Raw genomic sequence first — 23,055 nt, 5'->3', positions numbered from 1 at the left:
CGCCTTCAGCTTGTCTGTTGGGGAGAAGCCCCCATCCACCGGCATAGCCATGACCTCAGACCCATGATACATGATCATCATGTCGTACTTTCTCCATAGTCGTCGGGCCATGCGGATGATCGATGTCAATGGGAGACATTTCATTTCCTCATGCCTTCGCCTCTGTTTCCCCTCAATCTCCCGGGTTGGTGCTGCAAAAAGCATTCAATCCACATCCAAAAATCTTGTATTTTGAACTTCTATCGGATTCCCTGCTGTCACTATTGTCCGTTGTCATCATGTCTGAGGGTTCGTACATTGCCATCGAGGACTACGGCCTGATCGGGGATATGCACACCTGTGCCCTGATCAGCAAGGCTGGTAGTTTGGATTACATGTGCTGGCCAGTCTTTGACTCGCCTAGTGTCTTCTGCCGCCTGCTTGACGACAAGAAGGGGGGATTCTTTTCGGTAAACCCCTACGAGACGGTGGTCGATGCCCACAGCAAACAGCGGTATCTTCCATATTCGAACCTGCTTGAAACCAGGTGGACCAACGAGGGTGGCGTCGTGACGATGCTGGACTATTTCCCAGTCACCCCTAAAAAGGTCAGCCAGTCCGCTAGGTTGCTGTCAGGATACTGTCCTTGCAATGAGCCCGGCACCAACCGGTTCAAGTCAGGACTGCAGCACTCAGGTCTGATCCGAAAGCTGGAATGCAGCCGTGGGTCGATGGAGTTGCAGGTGGAACTGTTCCCGGCCTTTAACTACGCACGAGACTCGCACAACACTCGTGCAAAGCTGGAAAATGACATGGAGAAGCACCGGCTCCAGACCATCCATTTTGAAAGTGAAACCGAGCGGCTGCAGGTTGAGATCTTTGCCGATTCGCGGGAGCCGGACAAGCTTGGGTTCCCGGCGGCGAACCTAAACTTGGAAGACCGCTTGGGCATAAACGGCCGCGGATTGGTGGCCTGGATTAGGCTGTCGGAAGGCCAGACGGTTCATTTGGTACTGCACAGTCCCGAGAAAGCTGTGCCCACCTCGGCCACCATGGCCGCCTACCTCCTCAAGATGGAAGATGAGACCTCTGACTACTGGACCAACTGGACCCGCAAATGTGCCTTCCGTGGTCACTACCGGGAAACGGTCGAGCGCAGCCTTCTCATTCTGAAGCTGTTGACATACAAACCCACCGGCGCAATCGTCGCGGCGCCCACCTTCTCGCTCCCTGAAAACGTGGGAGGTTCGCGAAACTGGGATTATCGGTATTCCTGGGTGCGTGACACGGCTTTTACGTTGTACGTCTTCCTGAAAATGGGTTACAGTGAAGAGGCAGAAGCATATGTTACCTTTATCTTCGATCGAATCTTCCCTCATGCTGCCAAGGACATGGACAGGGATAACAAGAGACCGTTTTTGCCACTCATGTTCACCATTCGGGGCGACTATGACATTCCCGAGGTGGAACTGGACCACCTCGACGGGTACAAGGGAAGTAAGCCTGTTCGCATCGGCAACGCGGCTGTCTTCCACACGCAGCTGGACATCTACGGTGAGCTTTTGGACAGTATTTATCTGTACAACAAGCACGGTAACCCCATTACCTATGACCAATGGAACTCCATCCGACGTATGGTCAACTATGTTATTACCGTGCGGAACCAAAAAGATATGTCCATCTGGGAATCTCGTGGTCAGATCCAGAACTTTATCTATTCGAGAATCATGATGTGGGTGGCTTTGGATCGCGGGATCCGCCTTGCAGAGAAGCGTTCCAGCTTGCCATGCCCCGATCGCTTTGAGTGGGTCAAGATCCGAGATGAGATGTACGACGAGATCATGACCAAAGGATACAATGAGGAGCGCGGTCATTTTTGCCAGAGCTATGAGAGTCCGGATGTGTTGGATGCATCCGTCTTGATTGCGCCCTTGGTCTTCTTTGTTGCGCCTAATGACCCCCGATTCATCAGCACTCTAAAGAGGATTCTGGAGAGCCCTGAAAGGGAGGGATTGTCCAGCGCCAAGATGGTGTTCCGGTACGACCATCTTAGAGCCAATGATGGTAAGTGATTATTGTGTCCCAGGAACCTTGCACTACCGTGCATTGGAGTCTGGCTGCTGATATGCATGTTGCACAGGTGTGGGAGGTGGCGAAGGCGCTTTCATCATGGTAACCTTCTGGCTTGTCGAAGCAATGGCTCGTGTAAGTGGTAATCCCACACCTGTACACTGAGATCCCGGCTGAATCCGTTCTGGAATTCCAGGCTTCTAACTACGATGTGCCCATTCCCAACATTTGGAAGCTCGCGCTTTCGCACTTTGACAACATCCTCTCCTATTCGAATCATCTGGGCATGTTCTCAGAAGAAGTGGCTATTTCTGGTGAGCAGATGGGCAATACTCCACAGGCATTCAGTCACTTGGCCTGCATTAGTGCGGCAATTAATTTGGAACGACTCGGACAGGGAGAAGACTAGAGCTCCTACCTCCAGGACGTCAAAGCTACGAGGAGATAAGCCACCGGGGATGAAACCTTAGACAATGCTATAGATTGACTTCAGATATTGTTTGTTCTCTTTCAAAAAAAAAATAAATAAATAAATAACTCTTCCTTTCCTTTGAAACAACAGCATTATATATCTCCCGATTTATATTAACTGGCGGATGAATCAATGCCGTTGTAAAGCCAAGATGCTACCATACAAGAAAGAGTCTAGTGACCATCTCACTCATGGAAAATCACCAAATGCGAGAAATGTAGGTCTGTGACTCTATGCTGGACAAGCGCCTGGCGATCTAGGCACCCATGGCAGGTGACGACAACATTCTTACGTAATGTAGAAGATCCGAGCTCATTACCCCAGAATAGCTTCTCTTTGTTTGCCAACGTAGTCAAAGTGACAGTGACCAGTGAACAAGGACTATCTTCGACAGGGATGGTCTTCGCCACCAGCCGTGCCCCACAATAACTGCGATCTCGCGCTAAGTTAGGGATCCGCTCCTGATGGCCGACTTGGATGCCGATAAGCCCGACCCGATGTCGTCAGACGAGGAGGGCTTCGTCTCCAGCGAAAGCACCGCCTCAGTCGAGCTGGAATCCTACGCAAAGAGAAATCTCACTCTCGCGCTGGGAAAGCTACGTTTGGAACAGGAGGACGTGAACCGATTCTCCGACCAAGGCGCTACCCCATCGACTCCCCGCACGGAAGGCCGAAGTCAAACGCCTCCAGATCTCAAGATGCCGAAAAAGCCACGACTCTTGTTGGATTTGCCTTTGGATGTGTTGAAGGAGATTATCAAAGAGGTATTACACGTCTTTCTCGCGATCTCTGGCGAGAGCTTACAATTCCCCATTACTAGGTCACGCATACAAATGACCTGACATCGCTCGCCCTAACATGCTCTGCCCTCCATGCGTTGGCTATTCCGCACATGTACTCCCGGTTCGACATCGTCTGGCCAGAGTCACTGAACCCATCAACGGAGGACTACTCGGGAGTGGATGCTCTGTCTTATGGCTTGTCGACATTGGTAATGGGCGAAGATGTGTTTAGTCGGCTGCCACTGTTCCATGACAGTCAGCCGAGCAACTGTACACACTGCGGTTGTCATTGCCCACCACATCCAAATCCCCCATCGGCAAACAACGAAGTCAGTGGGCGGTCGCGACGAGGGAATCACTATGCGCAATACACTCGCACATTCTCCATTGGAAATGGTCCGTTGAGCTGGGTCCAGGAATACTCAGTGACCAAAGAAGTGGGTAAGATGCTAGGGACGCTGGTTGCATTGGCCGTTGCGCGGATGATCAATCTCGAGGCTTTCGTCTGGGACATGCCGACTGGAGTGGTTCGTGAAATCTGGTTGGCGCTTGCATCTTTGGCGGATCGGCCAGGACATGAATGTCGCTTAGAGCGCATTTGGGTGCGCTGGCATGACAATTCAGAGAATGCTCTACGCAATCTGTCTGCACCGGCAACGAGGCTCTTCCAGAAATACAAACATGTCGAACACCCTTCGTTGTCTGTATTGCCTCCGCTTAAGAGCGTGGCTGTCCTTGACATAGATGAGCCGGCGTATGTGGAAGAGCTGGCTCTTCTTATTGAGCGATCGCGTCATCGCCTGACTGAGCTTCGAATTGGCATTGCCGAAAAAGCCCACATGAGCGCGTGGCTACTATGTGGGACGAACTCGGAGTCTGCATCCAGTTGGCCCCGTGCAGATGGCATTCTGGGAATCCTGAAACGACGCCATTCGTGTGACCAACAGGATGATGTTACTGCAGCCTCCCCTATCAAAGTTTTGATCGCACCTGACAGTGCGACTGACGTCGCCACCAAGTGGTCGACACCTGCTGAGAACGAGGAAACCCTCTCTCCAGCAGAACAGTTACTTCCCAGTGCTGAGAAGAGCAAACGGTTGCCACAAGATTCTGGTTTGCCCAATCGGACTACTCGTTCGCCAGTGTCTGCCTTTGAAGCGGATTCTGATATGCTTAACCTCGATGTACTCGAATTGGAACGTGTTCCACTCTCTGTACCCACATTACTGCCAGCCGTTGACTGGACCAAACTCACCACTCTAACTGTCATGCAATGTGCTGACCATGAAAAGCTTTGGCGGGCTCTTCGCCGAAAATATGCACCTCCTCCGGCACCGGTGAAGCGCCAGGACAAACCAGATCGCCGATTGAGTGAAAGCTCGGTTGACTTCCCGCTTAAACTGAAACACATCCGTACAGATAATGTTTCACCCTATTTGATACTCTTCATCAAGGATGCATTGGCATCGAATACCTTAGAAAGTGTCTTCTTGCATGAAGCGCCGGGTCACGAATCTTCTGTGCAAATTGACGCCATTTACCGGCACATCCTACGAAAGCATCGCAAGAGTCTGCGGAAGGTTCTTATCGATGGCACTGATCGCAAGATTGGCAGTGGGTATTCCGGCTCGCGGTGGCATAAATGGATGTTTACTCATGACATGATATCGTTTGTCACGAGTGGGAAAATGCCGCAGCTGAAGGAGCTGGGCATGGCGATGAATTATGCCGATTGGGTAAACAAGCACTCTCAACTTGCCAGTCACAACTTATACTAACATCAAACCAGCATTTCTTTCTCCAGAGGTTGCCAAACATGCCCCAGCTTCGAGCGTTATACCTACCAAACATCGGCAACACCGTCCATCGTGATCTGAAAGAGCTAGCTCTCCAAGTTCTGGACATCGTCAGCATCCGTCCCGATCTCAAAATCGCCTACATCGGTCTCCACGTCAAGTGCTTCCAAATCCTCGAAGCCAGACATGATGATAACCCCGCCGATTTCGACGACAACCCTACGGCCGATAACTCCCCGGCGCCCACTGAGGAGGATGAAGACCCATCGACCAACGGCAACCCCACCTTCGAAGACCACAGTGACGATGACGATTCATTCAACGCAGACGTCCTTTCCAGTAATCCGGAAGACTACGATACCGACCCAGACGACGATCAGAGTACCTCGCGCATTCGCTACCGACTGCAGGAGATTCTGTTTTATGACGAGAAGGTTTCCATTTTCAAGGCGCGACACGGTGTTTTATGATTGATGTGGGCTTGCATTTTACTTGCGCAGGTGTCATCTGGGCCATTAGCGGCGTTGGGAGACGTCCCGGGATCTTTACTCTTGCCTATGGGATACCATCACTCCTAAGCTTTGTCTTTACTTAAAATGAATTGTTTTCTATCATCGATGTCCTACGTAAACTGTAGTGTGAAGTCCCCTGCAGTTCCAAGTAGAGTCTGGGCCACTGCTCCCTCTCCACGTGGGACGGGATCTCGGCTGGTCCCGGTCGATCAGCCGCATGTTCAGCCGCATGTGCAAACGACCAGGCACAAGTGCGAGAAAGACCGTCTGATTGGTCCTGGTGTGAATAGGCTGATGATCCCATTGTTCTATTGTTCTATTGTTCTGTTGTTCTATTGTTCAATAGACGAATCGACCAATTGAATCACAGGTCCCTTCTGATCCAGGACATCCTCCAGAGCCAGGTCCCCTATAAATAGCCCTCCCACCTTCTTCCCTCTCTTTTTTTTCTTTCTTCTTCAACAACCTCCCCTTCTTCTTTCTTTCCCCCATTCCCATCCCCATCCCCATCCCCCATTCCTCTTTTCTCTTCCCCTTCCCTCTTCCCCGGCACTACCATGATGAAACGAGTTGGCCGGCCCGGGGTCAGCTGGACGCTAAAGTCCAGGTCCTCGGGAAGTGCCTAGCTCGCAGTCTGCGGGCTGGTCTTCGGACAAAAGCCCCCGGACTGATTCTGACGCCAGTTATCATTCCCCTTCCCTTCTTTTGTGTTCTTTGCTTCTCACTCCCCATGCACCTTGTTCGGGTCTGCGGACTCTTATATTCTGAAGCTGATCTCCATTCCCTTCCCTTCCCTTCTCTTCTGTCATCTTTTACTTCGTCCTCCCTACCTGCCTTCGACGATCCTGTTCCCCGAGTAGCTGTTTAGTGAGTCCGCGGTAATTGAAGACAACCGACAGCGTGTATCCGACCTAGACTTGTAGTCACAAAGCTTGCCAACAGATAATTTACCACATGTCACTTCCATGTCCGTGTTCAAAGGCTTCATTATCATTACATATAACTATCTGTCCAAATTATGTACGCAAACCATGACTCCAATCCCAATTTCCAAGATACAGACCAAATCCCCTCTCCCAGTATTATATAGCAAATTACCTCTCCTCACTCTTCATCTCAATAACAACCGTCTTGGTAATATTCCCAAGCTGCCTCACCTCGGATATATCCCCCTGACCAAGCCCATCGACATGCGCAGGCACAGGAACAGTCACCGAATTCGAAATATCAACCGACACCGTCTGCCCATCCCCATCCCCATCTCCGTTGACATTCTCATTCCCATCGCCATCACAACAATCCTCCAAATCCCTCAAAACAAACTCGACATTCGCACAATCATGCGGCGGCAACGTCCTCCTCCGACTAGACCCAACAGTCCCGGAAAGCTCATGCTCCCCATCTTGATGCTTCCCAGACCGATCATAAGAAGACCCCTTAAAGACAGAACTAAGCATAGGTCGAAGCGACGGCGCCGAGGCGGATATAATGGCAACATTGACTTCAACCTGTGACCAGATGAGGATGTGGATAGCATCGTAGGAGACATCCTTTGTGATTAGGTATTTGTATATGGCGCTGAGTCGAACGAAGGAGGCTGCTGAGGCGAACGTTCCTGTTAGGAAGATTGCGATAAGGGCATCTGTGGAGAACGTGTTAGTTGGGTTTGATTTGGGGATGAAAATGGGACTGAGACTGACACTTTTTCGGGCGGTGGAGATTCAGTTTTGTGAGTAATCGTAGAGGCATGAAAAGGATTATCAAGTCGGTTAGGATGTTGGCTCCTGCCATTGAGAAGTATGCCGCCGGGAGGTTGTTGCAGCCTTTTGGGAAGGTTGGGTCCCATGCGCGCCAGGGTTTGGTGCGGCATTCGAAGGCCTGGATTGGAGGAGTCAGAATTGAGTCTGGAATGCAATGAGAGAGAATGTTGAAGAGAGAGACTCACGTTGACGAAGATGACGACGACTGTGTAAATGAAGACGAACAGTGCAACTGCAGCCGTTGCGATTCGGAATCCCCTTGCGGGAAAGATGCGGTAGTATTGTGCCAAGATGCTGAATTTGACCAGGCCGATTGCGAGTGGGTAGACGAGCTGGTAGGCGTACCAGTGTTTAAGGGTTGGAAGGAGGATCGTTGGTATGTCGAGGTCAGCCATGTGACGACTAGGCGATGTTTGTTAGCCACACCCTGTGAAGAACATCGGACGTGATGATGGGGTTGAAACCAATGCGCTGGAAACAAAGAGGAAAACAGCACTAACCCTGTGCCAAAGCTGATATGAAACCCATTCATCACACCCATCGCAATGGTGACAAACAATCCAGTCACAATGAAATGGTCGTCCGGTCCAACCTTGTGGACTAGCGCTATGCGACAGTAGAGTCTCAATATGACACTGGTACATGATAATAATAACAGCACGATCATTATGGCGAGGAAGGCAGGCTGAAGAGAGCCATTGTCTGCCGTTATGTAGGCCATGATAGGCCGAGTAGAATCATCGGACCTACAGTAATTGAAATGTATGCAGCTATTCCCTCAACTTGATGAACAGGGATCTGTTAATTTCTTATATCACTGGGAGAAAGGCAAGCCATGTGATCCGCATACTTGTGAAAGGAAGCAAGGCTCCGGGGAAGCTTCCCCATACCATAGCTCGATATTGTGCTTCTTTGTATCTGAATTGAGTGTGATAGCATTGAAGCAGTTACGGTACTATCATCCGCCAGTGGCATGATATCATAGTCATATTTGCCTGTGATCTTAAACTTACGGTGAAAGTATCCTCGACAGTTCGAGTCCAGCCCTGTGGGCAACCGTGGGAGCTATCCAAAACTGGCACAAAGAGGACGATCTTTGGCTTTCTATTGGACGGGCTGGCCCCTTGCTCCGCGATCTTGGCGACGTTGGGGTTCCCGAGAGCTCCGATCCCCACGCCTTTGTTTGCACAAGATCTGGACTCGCGATTCACGGTAGCACTGAGATATGACAAATTCGTGCTTCTTTGTCACTTGGCAAATGCCAAGGCCGACCCTCACAAAGGAAAAAAACAATGGGACCATGGTTCGGCATTCTGTCCCGAACACTGTACTTTATTTCCCCCAGTATAATTGGTGGAGCCTATCTGTCCCCACAGGGATAGCTCATACCACGCAAAGTAGAACAGTCTAGGACCCGAGGCGGAAAAGTTGAACTTTATGTTCCTCCGAAGATATAGTGCACTCGGCGGAGATCTTAAACACCCCACTCCCGCCGTGAAAGAATTATTAGACTCAAGCTTTATACATTAAAGTATGCGCTTCCTCCGGCTTTCACTAGGAGTCTTTCTTCTGGTCGCGGACAGTCTCGCGGACACATGCAAGAATCCCCCGATACGCAAAGAATGGTAAGCCACAACGTTATCCTGTCCCGTCTGTGGTATGTATAATTGATTTTATCTCTTTATTTCCTAGGAGGCAACTGGATCTAGACGAGCGCCGTGATTACATAGGCGCAGTTCTTTGTCTGGCGTCTCAACCAGCGATATCTGGTCTAGAGAATGCAGCGACGCATTTCGATGATTTCCAGGCTACTCATAGTGACCAGACTCCAAGTATCCATTGGGTGGTAAGTATTGCATGCCTCATTTCATATATAGCTGTCTACCAAGCTAACACCGTTACCCAGGGTCACTTCGCCCTATGGCATCGATACTTCGTTGCGAGCTATGAAAAAGCACTTCGAGAAGATTGTGGATACAAAGGCGCACAACCGTAAGTCGTATCCTAATATCCTATACCCGGTAAAGAACGTAGAGAAAATGTAATTAAATCCCCGACAGGTACTGGAACTGGTCCTTGGATGCCTCCTCAACAGACAATTCCACAATGGCTATCTTCGAAACCGATGTCTTCGACGCGGACCGAGGGTTCGGCGGAAATGGCAAATACCTCCCAGCCAACGCCACCCAGAACCCATTCAACCTGACCGGCCGAACTGGTGGCGGATGCGTTGAGAACGGTCCCTTTACACCGCCAGATTTCATGCTCGCTGTTGGACATCAAAAAGGTCAACCGGATTGTCTGCGTCGGGACTGGATACCCTGGATCATGAATTACTTTGCCCAAGAGAGTCTTGTGGACCATGTCTTGGCTCAGCCGGATTATACATCCTTTGCACGGGCGCTTGAAAATCTTCCTAGCTTTACGCAGCCTAATATCCATGGAAGTGCGCATTTCGGGGTTGGAGGTGTACTTGGGACATTGGGGAACTCGGCTCTCAGTCCTGGGGGTGAGTTATCAATGCTTTTTATTTCTATATTCCACAGTATTGTTTTGCTGATATGTCAGATCCTCTGTTCTTCCTTCACCACTGCAATCTTGATCGCATCTTTTGGGAGTGGCAGAAAAAGGATCTACCAACTCGCTTCCACGAGGTGGGCGGTCCTATTACGCCGCTTGATTATAGCGGGAAGAATGTTACACTGGACTTCAAGGTCAATATTGGCAAGCTTGCCCCTAATACTACGCTTGAAAGCTTGCTCAATACTCAGGGTGATACTTTGTGTTATAGATACTCGGAATAGGGAGCATTTTCATTTGGATGTTGAAATGCCTTGTATCATGAAATACCGGATAATTGTATCATATGGGCCAGTGTTCCTTAGCTGTTTCAGCTGGACAGCTACTACCCTCGGTGCCGCATAAGCAGGTAGGCGGTGTAAAAGGAGCGGGGTGGAGGTTACATGGAGATTTTGCTGTCCCACTGTACTCTAGGAGTAACTGTATACCTAGGTATACTGTGCAGCGCATCCGTACGCTCGGGACAAAAACGCTGCTCATACCTCATGGTATCAGGGGTTTGTCTGCGCCCGGCGCGGGCCCAGGATCTGCCTGACATTGCCAATCTCGTCGCACAGGCCATGCTGGAGGATGAGCTTTTAATCTGGATGTGTCCCAGGCGCCACGAGCACTATGCGGATTTCCGCTATTCGTTTCTCCGGCGACTCAAGACACGCTTCGTCACCCCGGGTTATGTGATGGTTGTGGCGGTAGAACACTCCGGAGACCGTGAGCAGATCCGTGGATACAGTGGGTGGGAGAGACTCGGGACCGGGGCAGATGCGGGACAATGGCAGCGCGAGAATAATGGGTGGTGGCATGGTGGTGATCCCCGTTTCATTTACCTTACTCTTATCCACGATCGTCGTGGGCAGGCTCCTGGCTAACACGAGCATATGCAGCCCTGGAGCGCACACTACTAGACCTAGAGAACCGATATCTCTCTCTGGTATCCCCAGACCGCAGTGTGGATCTATATCGACAACAGCACTATAGGACGGCCGCGGCGGATGACGCCTTCCCCTTCTCCGACTTCCCCGAGTTATGGTACCTGGGGCAGTTGGCCGTCGACCCGGCTCATCAGCGCCGCGGCATTGGCCAACACCTGGTCGAGTGGGGGCTGCAGCAGGCACGGCGGGAGCGTGTGTGTGTCGGCTTGGAGGCCGGTGTTAAGGGCGCGGGGTTGTATCAGAAGCTCGGCTTTGATATAGTCAATACGACTGAGTTGATTCCGGGCGTGACTATTCGGGCAATGCTGTACACTATATAGTTCGTATGGCTGCATGATGAGAATCAACGATCTAAGAAGGAAATTCGATCCCTTGTGGTGGTGCATGATGATCATTGTCCTGAAAATCTACCCTTGTATATTTGTGATAGCTTAGATGTACTTAGGTTTAGTAATTCAAGCGAGACTTTACCCCATCCTGGCATCCCCCATTTATGTACCCTTGTTTCTCCAAGTTTACCCCAGATTTTGACCCGCAATTTCTTAGAATACGACACCATAGCACTATAGTTTCGGTTCTCGCCTCAAGGAAGCGGATCTCAGCATAGATCTCGGCTATATAGGCTTTAGGCTTCAGACCTTCCTAGGGTAGTAACATATACGCTACTCATGGACAATGATTGGAGTTTACCATACTCAAAATGCAACTACTCATAAAATCGTAATATAACATTGAAAATGCTCATGCTAAATTACTAAATGGGTATCTGGGATCTTGCGCTAGAAAGCTGTATTAGAGCGGGACAAACTTGCTCAATACTCAGGGTAATATTTTGTGTTATAGATACTCGGAATAGGGAGCATCTTCATTTGGATGTTGAAATGCCCGGATCAACTTTAGATGCTTACAACAAGCTTCCCTTTGCGAAAAAGCCTTATTCCAAAGTTCGATACATGTTGCAACTGCAGTTGGACAGAGGGTGGTTTCTTGAGGGCGAAGGCCGCAGAGAGTTGGTTCGGGCTGGCAAGTTGGCGGAGAGGAATGACCAACACTGACCGATATCTGGAATCAATCATGGATTGGAACGACTCGGACACAGAATGCTATCAGCGAGAAGTTTTACGAACTGGAGGAGATGAAAATTTTGAATCAGTTAGTCAAAAGTTGTAAGGTTGCAAGGTTTGTCGTCTTAGGGCTGCTTAGGCGCGGTTGGCGAATACTCTAGGACTACCTTAGCGTCCATGGGTGCCGGGAGTAAGCACTACAAGCACTACAGGCTAGTCTGGCCACCGCAGTCAAGACGGGCTGTGGCGAGTGTCGATGTCACGCCATTCAGCACAGCTCACCATCTCTGTACAGCCATATCCGCTTCTGCAGATCTCAATTATGCCTCGTCCTTCTTTATTAGTCAGTCATAGTCTCTACTTTCCACAATCTCAATCCCAAACATACTTTCAACCACATTGTCTGATTACCTACACACCCTCACTATGGGAAAGGAGAACTTCATCCGACAAATCGAGAACTCCGTTGAGTTCAAATTCCTCGACAAAGTGGTTAAGGAAGAAGTCACAGCACAAGATGCAGTCCAAGACCTCATCAACATGACCATTAGTGCATTGTCCATTCATGGTCCAAGCAAACAAGACGGGATCGGTCTTCCAGACTACAACGTCTCTCTTGCGGTAATGGAGCTCGCTCAACGCCTGGAGCCATCCAAACACACCAAATTTGCCGAGTTTATATCTCATCTCCAGAAGCAAGTTGCCGTTGATCCATCTACGAACGAACCCCTGAGGGTTCAGGGCGATACCCTCTGGACAGACATGCCGTCTTTCGGCTACACGGAGCTTGAGACGTGGTACGAGTTTGGTGGCGAATACAAAGGTGATATATCCTCCAATTTAAACAGTCAGAACGCTAACGCATGTAGACCCATGTGATGCAACGCTAGATTCTAAGCAACGAGATCGCTGGACGAATCTCAACGCTTTCCTCGCGCAGCTCACCCAGACTGTAGACATTCGCTTTACACCTCCCAAGGAAGGAGCGCGATTCTCTCCCCTGGACAAATCACTACGGGCCATATGGACCATGGCGATGGCACTCGAGAACGAGCGCCCTCCTGCGTCGCTGGGAGATACGGCGGCGATGGAAGCTGCTTGCAAGTGGTTCATCTACGCTGCGGAGCGGATTATCGCGATTGTTATTCGAGAGGAAATGCATGAGGCTATATATAAAGCATAAGCTCCAAGTTGATTGGAATCAACTTGCTGTTACGCACGACTATCGGGTCGTTGCTAAGTTAGAAGATTCCGGGTTATACTTGCCTAATGCTTCTCTGTTTCTAACGTTAAAGATTAGTCTCTTAACTGTACCGTTGCATAACACGCCTTATACGGGCTAAGTCCTTTTGCCTGTATTGAGGAGCGATGCTAGGTAGAGCGCCGAATAGATCTATACCGAAGTATTGGTCTGGTCGTAGTGTTATTAAGTTATAATCAAATAAAGAGTCACCAAGGTTTTGTAAATAGTAGACAAAAGTACAATGTATGATTGAACATAAAGAACTAAACTAAGTACATAAAGAAGTGTTGTTTAATAGTATTGGTGGAATCGTGGCTTTTCCTAGGATATCCGTAAGCTTAGGATGGCGCGGTCTATAGGGCGATCCTGTAGCATCGGTGCATACCAAGCCGTGGTCTTAGTCACAGTTATTCGTGGTGTGTGCACGTGACTTTGCTGAGACGTTTGGTTCCGGGGATGCGGGGGTTGGTTGGCTCTAGGTTGTGGCTGCAGGAGCCGTAACAGTATGCACGAACATTGCGGACCCACGATTCATCAATGCAAAGCGTAGGAGGCCCGTGCGATCACCTAGTCGTGGCTGACCTTTCCGGGTGGAGCCAAGCCTATGCATGAACCCCGAACTCGACACTTGGCGCCGCACAGACACATATGATCATGATTTGCTTAGCTGCCTGCCCGGTTGCTCTCCAACATCCTAGGCAAATGCCCAGGGATAGTGCCGCCATGGTAATCGGAGCCGCTCCTCCACACCCCCTTTACCCCAATCACAAGTTCTTCTCCTATAAGCATATGAACCTCTGCAAGCCCCAAGTAGCCCAAATGAGCCTAGATAGGTACTGGATAGACAAGGGCTTGTATCTCCTAGTCTACACGTTCCATATATTCTGGGCTCTGTCCTTTTTGCCGACAGCAGGGACGAAGAAGGATATATCGATGCATATAGTCTCATCAGAAAAGATCAAAAGTACAAGGCAACCTTGCGCTGCTTTCTCACTCACATTCTCCAAAGTTGTATGTCGCACAATATTTGCTTTTCAAAATCCGCTTTTATGATCTCGGCTGAAAGATCGTCGCAGCAAACAAAAGCTACATGCATACATATGCATAATATCAATAGTTCTTGTGTGATGTTCAAGGTCGTACACTAGTTTTAGTGCGCACCTCCTCCACTATAAACCGCCCTGTATGTCTATGACTCGCTCACCAAGAGATCCCGTCGTCTATGATTGGAGATTGATTTTAAATGTTTAACACGCGGAGAACAATAAATCCTTTAAGGAAGGCCCGTAATCTCATAAAAAGAATTCAACAATTCAAACGCGTTGTGCCTATCACCAAAAGTTGCCATTGGTCCTTAACTGTGATTTTCGAGGGGTTCATATATAGCACACATGATATCATGATGTTCACATACACATACATCTGTTGGTTCCCAATAATAACAGATTGAAGGCAGCTGATCATAGGAAATGTCTTGCTAAGTTTGCCACTTGAGCGACTAGACGATCGATTATACCACATATGATCTCATATGGCAGCAGGGATCAGCGGCTCAGCTGAGAATTATCATGCATTATGAAGTAAGAGAAATAGTAGTTATCGTCCTTCGGATTCTGAACAAGATCCGAATTTGTAATTGATGGCGAGAAGCTGTCTATTTAAACTCAACACGTCTCCCGAGCTGAAGATTACATTTCAAGCCAAGTTTCGAATTGTTCTACCTTGTCTTCAAATTCACATATATTCGCATTCAATATGAAGCTCAACTTATCCAAATTTTTTGTGTCGATGTTCGTTGCAGGCGCTTTTGCCCAGTATCCTTACTGCAACTGTGGTAACAGCGACATCCAATGTTCGTACAGACGTTTTCCAGCCTTTTCTCTTCATTCTCTATGGATCTACCTCTACAGAAAAGCTTTCAATGACTGACAATCATAGGTGGTTACAATGACGACCAGGTCTTCAATAACGGCGGCAAAACGTACACCGCGTACTGCAATAAGCGTAAGTCGCTGTCTATCTCATATTGAACGTCTTATGTTCCAATCTAAGTGCCTTGGGTCCAGTTGATGACGACGGTGGTACGAACTTGAAATACTTCGTCGCCGATTCGGTTAAGGCGTGTGTGAAGGCTTGCTCCGAATATCCGGATAACAAATGCAAGAGAGCGATCTGGTACACTAGCGCTGCAAGTGGTGGGCAGACGGGCTGCTGGCTCAGGGAATGGAACAATGTTGACTGTGTCCCGACGACAAAGAGTACTGCGTATAGCAGTGCCCATGTGCACGACTCTAAATGCCCCCAGTAAACTCGGGTACATCGACGCTGGGATGGTTAGGCACAGTGGCATACCGAGACTGCCTCAGAAAACCTCAGTACTACCTAGGTTCTCGCTAAGTACTGCCTAGGTAGTTATATGTCCTAGACATGCTATGCATTCGTACCAGTCTGAGATCAACTATTCGGGTTCTCCATAATTAGTTAGGCGGCCTTTACTCAATGTCGCTCCAGATAGAAGAGTATATAGTGCCGTTCGTCAAGAAAATACACTAATAGAGCAGAACTCTGATCACACCACGTTCGACTTTGAGAGAAAACAAGTAGAAGGAGTTTGTATGTTCTAATGCATATTTACGCTTAGAAGGCAACCCAACCCAAGACCCAAATCGGTACCCGTTTTCGCTTCTGAAGGGCGTTTTCAGCTCGCAGCCAGGCACCAAACACCGGGGGGCATTGCTCTCAATCTTCACACCGCTTAAAACCGCTTAACCAATGTCAGTGGCCCGGCTTGTAGTCAAGAACAGGACGCTTACATAATATCCAAAGTTCCGCAAGAACACAGTCACGAGGTGATTGTAAGCTTCATGAACGTCAGCGCTTCATCCATATGTAGTACCAAAGCCTCGAATATGCCCTCGAACTGCTGGTCTAGTACATTGGGGTCTCCATGCCCAATAATAAGTTCCCCTGCGAAATATAGCTTTATGTAAGTGGATACTGAATGAGTTCCTTTTCGGGGTAGCATTTTACACTTTAATAAAGAGTTTAAAAAGATAGCATAGTAATGAAATTTTTAAGAGGTATGAGACTGATTAGTGGTCTACATACGAAGGTGACTAGAGAAGTTTGGGAAATATCGACAAACGTATCATTTTGAGCCTCTATGCAGTGTTCAGCATGAATCTGATAACTATTATATCAGCCAAGGATCACTGCAGCAATTGAATGCAAATCTCATTTATGGGGACATAAATGCGGAAGTAATAGCTCTGGGCTAAAATGACCATCGAGAGATTGAGGCCGCTTTGCCTTCGAGTAAGCTGTCATTTTCATCATATCTAACGAAGCCTATCAGCGATACATTATCATACCGAGTACACCGGAGAATCATCCCCCGTGGCTTTGGAAAGCTGAACTACAAAACAAGGTCACGCCTGGCTCTACTTTTTGCTTTTGAGGGCTGCATGGAAGGACACCAGTCCTTGCTTAAGGCTAGTTTCCTCCACAGAGCCGTCTCGAGGAGGGAGAGGGAAAACCCTCCCCGCCTTCATTCTTGATCGACCTTAATTTTTCCATCAGAACAAGAGGAACGAGAATGGAGATTTCTGGTGCTAAGGGTAAGACCGGCGTAAGGTCCTCATGGCTTTTGGAGCTCTATTAGGCGAGCAACACTCATTCGTGCATGACCTCGGGTCAATTTTCTAAGACTTATTCTGGACATACATTCACCACGCTAGACCAACAGACAGTGCTAGAGTGGTCTTCTCAAGAGCCTGTCTAAGGTTCCTTCGAGGAATTTTAGGTGACGTTCTCTTCAGACTGCAGATTAAACCGTCAAATGACTCTGCTATTAGAATATCCCGGGAATAAGTCTCCATGGAACGATACTGCAATACTCCTCCCATTGTGTTCCATACTTTGTCTGACACTTTTTCTCGTCTCTTAGACAACGGTGCACCATTACACCTATGACAAAAATGGCTTCTGTCCAGGGATAAATTGAGTCGAAGCCACATGTCGCGCACAACGCGCAAGTAAAGATCACGTTTCCAAGATAGTTGGCATGTCGGACAACACCCCACCATCCTAGTTATCATTAGTTGGCCGGCATTTTGGTAAGATGAAGGGAAAGGGGGAGCGGTCTAGCAGGCTAGCTAGGATACATACCGGAGCACAACAGTTTTGAACTTTGCACCTTTCCACAGGCAAGTGTATAGGAGCATTCAATGTAATTCGCCTTTGCGCCCCAAATCGTACACTGGCCTTGGGATTCGCGGGCTAGATCTTTGTGATAATTGGCCCACAAAGAGAGAAACCAGCCAATCGTCCAAACAAGCGCAATAAAAATAACACTTTGGATCGAAAGTGACTTAGGATGGCGGTAGAGGTATTGCGCTTGAAGGGTGTATATCATAGGCATGAATACCGAGTATCCGTAAATGTAGTAAAACCCGAAATGCTCATATGCAATGTCCAATGTACCGATAAACCTAGAAAGTTCAGTAATCTCTCCCAAGAGCCAATTTTAGGGACAGTGAAACGTACCACTTCTCATTGGCAAAGAAATCTAGCACAACTAGCAGTCGCAATATGACAGCCAGGATCATAGAATTTGTCAAATAGCCAAGACTGTTGTACTGAGCAGCAGCAAACGAAATATCCCTTCTCACCGTTAGTGATCTGAAATAAGAATGGTATGCCCAGAGACTGTTAAGCATATGATGGATAAACTTACACCACGTTCCAGATAATAACACCGCCAGCTCTAGTGCTGTGGAAGTGTTTTATGTCCCAAAGCTTTCCGAAACGGGGGTGGAATTCAATGCCGTTAAGCAGATCGGTCCAGAAGTGCCCTAATTACTGTTAGCGCCGGTCTCCAGGACGATATGCCCTTCGAGACTATTTAGTTAATTTACCTGCAGATATGTTATCCTCTGGACTATCTGGCCAGTAATAAGCCTTCGAGTGGAAGATAAAAAGTAAGGCCAGACTGTATATATTCACAGTCCAAACGAGTCCTTCCCAGTGTTCTGCAATAAAAGTTAAATGCACCAATCCAGTAACTTGCATCAAAACCATTGATAGCAGTGTTAAGCCCCAAGCAACAAGTCCATTGATCCTATAAGGAAGACGTTTACCCGAAGGTGTCGGTTGACCTAATAGCAGCGGTCCGGGGAGAAACTTATACAGCATCGCTTGGAAAAATGTCCATCCCGCATATGCCAGAATGGATGCTATGTCAAAAGATGGCATTCGGCTTCCCAGGAATCGAAAGATGCCTTCAAAATAGGCAGTACGCAGCGTTGATGAGAGAGAGGCATTGAAAAATTGATAGCAGATCCAGTAGAAGAGCGCAAAAACAGGACTGGCGAGGATCAGAATAAACGAGGATACTTCAATCACCACATCATTCGGAGACCATTGCGTTGTCGTTTTGGACACCATATTTGCGGTTGTGTGTGTTTAACCGGAGGTACTGAATTGGAAGCACATGTATTTATATACAGGATGTGGAGAACAGCTTGTCGCGGGAGAGGGGTATTTGTGAATAATAGTTTCCGTAATATTTTTGCACCAGAGAATCTTTATGGTATTTTGAGATGCAAATCCAGCGGTGAGACGACGTGTGGATACTATTGATATATGTACCATGCATTTTGTCGGCCCATGCGTTGATCTTTCCGTGGCCCTAAAATAGTTCAAGACAGATCATATTGGGAAACAGACTTGCGTCATTTTTCCTATTCGTGCTGCTACATGCAGTCCCACGTTATATCCTGGAAGTAACATCCTCACCTGTACCAGTAGGTTTTCCCGTCGAGCATCCACTCTAAATGGAGTAAATAGGTGATTGCTTGGAATCTCGTGCAGTGGAACTGTCGAGGTCCATCGACAGTTCCACCAGAACAATTTCAGGTATGATTGGTTCCACTTCATCTCGTCACGTAAAGTTAATAAGTATTTAGGATTGGTGCTTTTACCATTCGACCACTTCGAGGCAGGTATTTGATATTTATCGCCTGTTGTGACAACCTTACAAAAGGTGCAATTTTCAACACTCGAATGCTTATTCTATGGAACATTCCGCCCAGGAGCTATCAAAAACTGTCACTCGTTTCCAACTGCTATCAATATGGACGTCCTTCTTAAATATCTCGATCAAATCTATCTTGATCCGATATATAGTTCGATGAAACACATAGCTACTGATCTAGCATGTGTTGTTGAAAGTCCGATCGGGCTATGGGGGGCATCGAGGAGGCAAGATTCATATGCAGCAGAGTTAAGACATGAAATTTGTGTTGTCATCCAGTCTGAAAACATATGGGATCGCCGAAGTATCGCCAGGCAGTATCTTAGTCTCTTTGTCTTTACAATGTGTGGCTCTCAGGGGACTCACGTATCTGGCGTACGGAGTTGTCAGCTGACATTCAATTAGGATATCGAGCACACTGCTTTTTTTCATCCTTGGCGGTGTTTGCTATTATTGCAATTTCCAACCGACGTTGAAGTCCCATCCGAAGTTTCTCAAGAAGCAGGTTCGACAAGAGATTAGAGAGTCTATGCTTTCACTCTTCGTTTTGAATGTCCTAACAGCTCCGATATTTGTGGTCCAAATTCGAGGATACTCGAAGCTCTACGGTTCTCCAGAGGAGGGGCCTGGGTATTGGTATGAAGCCGCGCAGTTCTTGCTCTTTGTGGTTTTTTCTGACACCATGATGTATTGGCTTCATCGACTTTTTCATCTCCCTTTGCTTTTTAACACGATGCACAAAGGCCACCATCGATTCGTTATCCCTACCCCATTTTCGGCTTACGCATTCAATCCTATCGAGGCATACATAATGAGTCTCCCGATCCATGCATATGGCTTTATTTTGCCAATGTCCAAATTTGCATACATTGCGATATTCCTTATAAGCAATATCTGGTCCTTTCTATTGCGTATGTACCCTCACCCTGGACTGATGGACTGGCCATACTCATATTTTGGATTAAAAAAAGACGACAGCCAAGACACCTTCCACACTGTCCACCACAGAAATGTCAAGTTCAACTTTGGTCAATTTTTGCCTCTATGGGACCAGTTGGCTGGAACATATCAAGATCCCCTCTGCTTTTTTTCGCCAAAGCGATCTGCTCAATCTTTCAAAACTCGAGAAAACTCACGAGCAACCGCGAAGGGTAGTTCATAAAAAGAGAAGATGTTCCCTATGAAGTAAAAAAATGAAGCTATCATTAATGCTCTATATGCTCCAAGTCGTAGATAAAATCCGCTTCTCGTTTACCCAAGGAACTGTAGTTTTAGTGATAGCGCTTAACTCCCATGGCCAGTGTATGAATATTGTGCGGAAATATCAACTCCTTGATCATCGGCTTGGAAGTTGAATTAGTAATATATTCCATTTTACGAAGCCTACAGTTTTTTGGACGTCACCCACTTTACCAAACCAAAAATATCCACTGTGGGTTAGGCCTCTCTGGTTCGCTGATCTCCGAAAAGATTTATTACAAGTGGCTTTTGCATGTTCCCTCTATGTCCTGATGTTTGCCTGATTGTGACGTGAAAGGACTCAAGAAACTCAGCATTGATTCGCTTCTATACAGGCCCTGCATCTACCCCCTTCAAGGGAAGTCGTCCTCAGAAACAGCATAAGGTGGTGATATTCGTCCTCGCATGAAGAGAGGTCTCAGATGCAAGCTATATCACATGTATTACCACGGTGTGACGTTAAATAAAGCAAGCACATTTTCGGGCAGAGTCGGTGAGGGTAATGGCGATCATGGCGTGGCTGAAGTCGGACAAACAATCATGTACTGGGCGAGATCGGCAGTACCGGCGATCTGGATTGATGGGCCCCGTGAATACAATGGCTGAAACACGGCTGGCAGAAGCTGAACTTACACATTTTCCGCGAACAAGATCTACTTTGCGGCCCCACAGCCAGTTTTCCGAGATTCAGCCAAGTGGGTACACATCTTGTTCTAGCGGGGACCACGGGATTAAAGATCAGTCGTTCACTTTGGTCCAGAGCAGTATATTGATAAGCCAAAAGTGCTAATTGTCCACGTCGATCCCACATACAGAGCGCTGCGGACTATACTGTATGTTTGCAATGACTTCATTTTATGTGCAACTAGCGATGGCCATAGTACATGATTTTTCTATAGACATGGAGGTTCCAGGAACCAACTAAACAATCTCGGGAACGGAGCATTTATGTCTTGGAGCTTTAAGGTTGAGGTCCAGGTGCTCAAGTGTTCCTAGGAATGCCTTCATGCATTCCTGGGGGCGCCTGTTGAATTCTTAGAACGAATCAGCCGGCCTGACATAGAAGCATATATATGGAGCGAGCAACATCGGCAAATGAATTCATCATGGTCGATGTTTTTTGCTGTAACATTCTCACTTACGCACATTTGGAGCCCGTCAAAGCGTCAGCAATATGCGAATATGCAACAATACCCGCACCCGAGACGCTGCACAATGACTTTTCGCTCCGAAATCGCCGTGGTTATAATCCAGAGCGAAGCTGTTCTCAGGAAAAAGCCACTTTGTGGTTCACCAACTTCCAAGTTGAAAAATGCGATTAGGGTGGACAAGTAGGGAACGCCCTACGCTGGGCAATTAACTTTCTTCCCTTTTGCACCTGACATGTACCACTAGGTCATCATTTGACGAATGGCTAGTCTGCTGCAGGTCCGCTAAAGAAGGTTAACCTCGAGAGCGATGGACTGAGCGGAGAATACGTAATTCCGAGGCCGTGTCTACCATGCTCACCTGATCACATTTTCACCCCTCCCAGGGACAGCGGGAATATCGCACACGGCTAGTGATCACCTCATTTTAGAAATATTGGCATGGATATAGCCTTTGTCAATGTTCAGACCCCAAGGGACGCCCTTCAGCTCGCCAAGGAACCCGAGTTTCGGTCTCACGTGGCACATCATCAATGGAAGCACTCTGCGCGTCGAAATAAGCGACGCCGGAGGGCAATGTTGTTACATGATTCGCATGAGACGAAGAATTCCGAATATCCAACTGGGCTCGTGATCAACCCTTTCAGCTCGGATCCAGTCTCGATTTCGCCCCAAATAGGCGGACTCAGAGTCGATCCTTTCCAGACATATCCTGTCTCAGCTCAACCTTGGACTCCGCTGCTGGTCGATCACTGTATGTTAAATTTTCAGTTCTGACGTAGTCAGTGTGGACTTCTTTTTAACATGGATAGACTTGATACACATGGCAGTTGACATACCTGAACTTGATCTGCCTGGAAAACCCGGCCTCTTGAGGACCATTTGGTTTCCGTTAGTGATGACTGAGCCCGCCTTGTTCTCTGTCATTATTCTTCTTGCGGCGTCGCATTATGCCTCCTTGCAGGGTAATCCTGGCGGCATGAGAATCAATCTCCTCAGTCTTCGCTACGAAGCTGTATCATCCATAAATCGCAGGCTTGGTGCTCAACGGTCAGAGAGTACATATGATGCTTTAATAGGGGCCGTAGCAAAAATGGCAAGCTACGAAGCCATGTTCGGCAGTCTTGAGAATTACGATATCCATATGCAGGGTCTTGCAAAAGCCATTAGTTTACGAGGGGGCCTCACATCCCTTGGACTTAATGGCTTACTCCGTCGAATCGTGGTCTGGATTGACCGAAACGCCGCTTTCTTGCATGGATCGTCCATATATTTCCCTGTGGACACCAGGGCGTCAGGTGAAACCCCATCAGATCCGAATCCTGGCCAATTTCTTGGAAGATCCTGATGTAAGTAGTAGCACTGGCTATTCATTGGAATTTTTAGAACTTCCCTTATCCCATATATTCATAGAGTTTCTTGATGGGACTTCCTAGATAGGATACCA

The 23,055-nt window shown here is 48.0% G+C and overlaps 8 protein-coding genes across 8 annotated transcripts; 6 read left to right on the top strand and 2 right to left on the bottom strand.

The window, feature by feature from the left end:
* Positions 1–278: 278 nt before the first annotated feature.
* N7446_011447 (glycoside hydrolase family 15 protein) lies at positions 279–2,458 on the top strand (the record flags this gene model as incomplete). Its single annotated transcript, XM_058520189.1, has 3 exons — positions 279–2,043; positions 2,120–2,184; positions 2,246–2,458. The coding sequence occupies 3 exons, from the start codon at positions 279–281 to the stop codon at positions 2,456–2,458; spliced, it is 2,043 nt and encodes a 680-aa protein (XP_058367713.1).
* Positions 2,459–2,985: 527 nt separating this feature from the next.
* On the top strand, positions 2,986–5,569 carry N7446_011446 (uncharacterized protein; the record flags this gene model as incomplete). The annotated part of the gene is made up of 3 exons (XM_058520188.1): positions 2,986–3,285; positions 3,342–5,039; positions 5,093–5,569. 3 exons carry the CDS (start codon positions 2,986–2,988, stop codon positions 5,567–5,569), a joined length of 2,475 nt encoding a protein of 824 aa, XP_058367712.1.
* Positions 5,570–6,705: 1,136 nt separating this feature from the next.
* Positions 6,706–8,092, bottom strand: N7446_011445 (uncharacterized protein; the record flags this gene model as incomplete). Its single annotated transcript, XM_058520187.1, has 4 exons — positions 6,706–7,253; positions 7,312–7,489; positions 7,557–7,773; positions 7,872–8,092. 4 exons carry the CDS (start codon positions 8,090–8,092, stop codon positions 6,706–6,708), a joined length of 1,164 nt encoding a protein of 387 aa, XP_058367711.1.
* An 812-nt stretch (positions 8,093–8,904) lies between these two features.
* Positions 8,905–11,200, top strand: N7446_011444 (uncharacterized protein; the record flags this gene model as incomplete). Its single annotated transcript, XM_058520186.1, has 7 exons — positions 8,905–8,996; positions 9,064–9,217; positions 9,278–9,363; positions 9,432–9,880; positions 9,940–10,143; positions 10,447–10,752; positions 10,833–11,200. 7 exons carry the CDS (start codon positions 8,905–8,907, stop codon positions 11,198–11,200), a joined length of 1,659 nt encoding a protein of 552 aa, XP_058367710.1.
* Positions 11,201–12,370: 1,170 nt separating this feature from the next.
* N7446_011443 (DUF3632 domain-containing protein) lies at positions 12,371–13,127 on the top strand (the record flags this gene model as incomplete). Its single annotated transcript, XM_058520185.1, has 2 exons — positions 12,371–12,767; positions 12,814–13,127. 2 exons carry the CDS (start codon positions 12,371–12,373, stop codon positions 13,125–13,127), a joined length of 711 nt encoding a protein of 236 aa, XP_058367709.1.
* Positions 13,128–14,942: 1,815 nt separating this feature from the next.
* N7446_011442 (uncharacterized protein) lies at positions 14,943–15,495 on the top strand (the record flags this gene model as incomplete). The annotated part of the gene is made up of 3 exons (XM_058520184.1): positions 14,943–15,039; positions 15,126–15,191; positions 15,254–15,495. The coding sequence occupies 3 exons, from the start codon at positions 14,943–14,945 to the stop codon at positions 15,493–15,495; spliced, it is 405 nt and encodes a 134-aa protein (XP_058367708.1).
* Positions 15,496–17,337: 1,842 nt separating this feature from the next.
* On the bottom strand, positions 17,338–18,632 carry N7446_011441 (uncharacterized protein; the record flags this gene model as incomplete). Its single annotated transcript, XM_058520183.1, has 5 exons — positions 17,338–17,677; positions 17,733–17,849; positions 17,923–18,040; positions 18,104–18,217; positions 18,326–18,632. The coding sequence occupies 5 exons, from the start codon at positions 18,630–18,632 to the stop codon at positions 17,338–17,340; spliced, it is 996 nt and encodes a 331-aa protein (XP_058367707.1).
* Positions 18,633–22,049: 3,417 nt separating this feature from the next.
* On the top strand, positions 22,050–22,956 carry N7446_011440 (transcriptional regulator family TF; the record flags this gene model as incomplete). The annotated part of the gene is made up of 2 exons (XM_058520182.1): positions 22,050–22,362; positions 22,421–22,956. The coding sequence occupies 2 exons, from the start codon at positions 22,050–22,052 to the stop codon at positions 22,954–22,956; spliced, it is 849 nt and encodes a 282-aa protein (XP_058367706.1).
* Positions 22,957–23,055: the final 99 nt, after the last annotated feature.

The sequence above is a fragment of the Penicillium canescens genome, assembly GCF_028828765.1.
Source record: "Penicillium canescens strain IBT 15451 chromosome Unknown utg000008l_segment0_segment0, whole genome shotgun sequence".
Lineage (NCBI taxonomy): Eukaryota > Fungi > Ascomycota > Eurotiomycetes > Eurotiales > Aspergillaceae > Penicillium > Penicillium canescens.
Note: the sequence above shows the minus strand (reverse complement) of the source record. Positions and strands in the feature narration are given on the sequence as shown.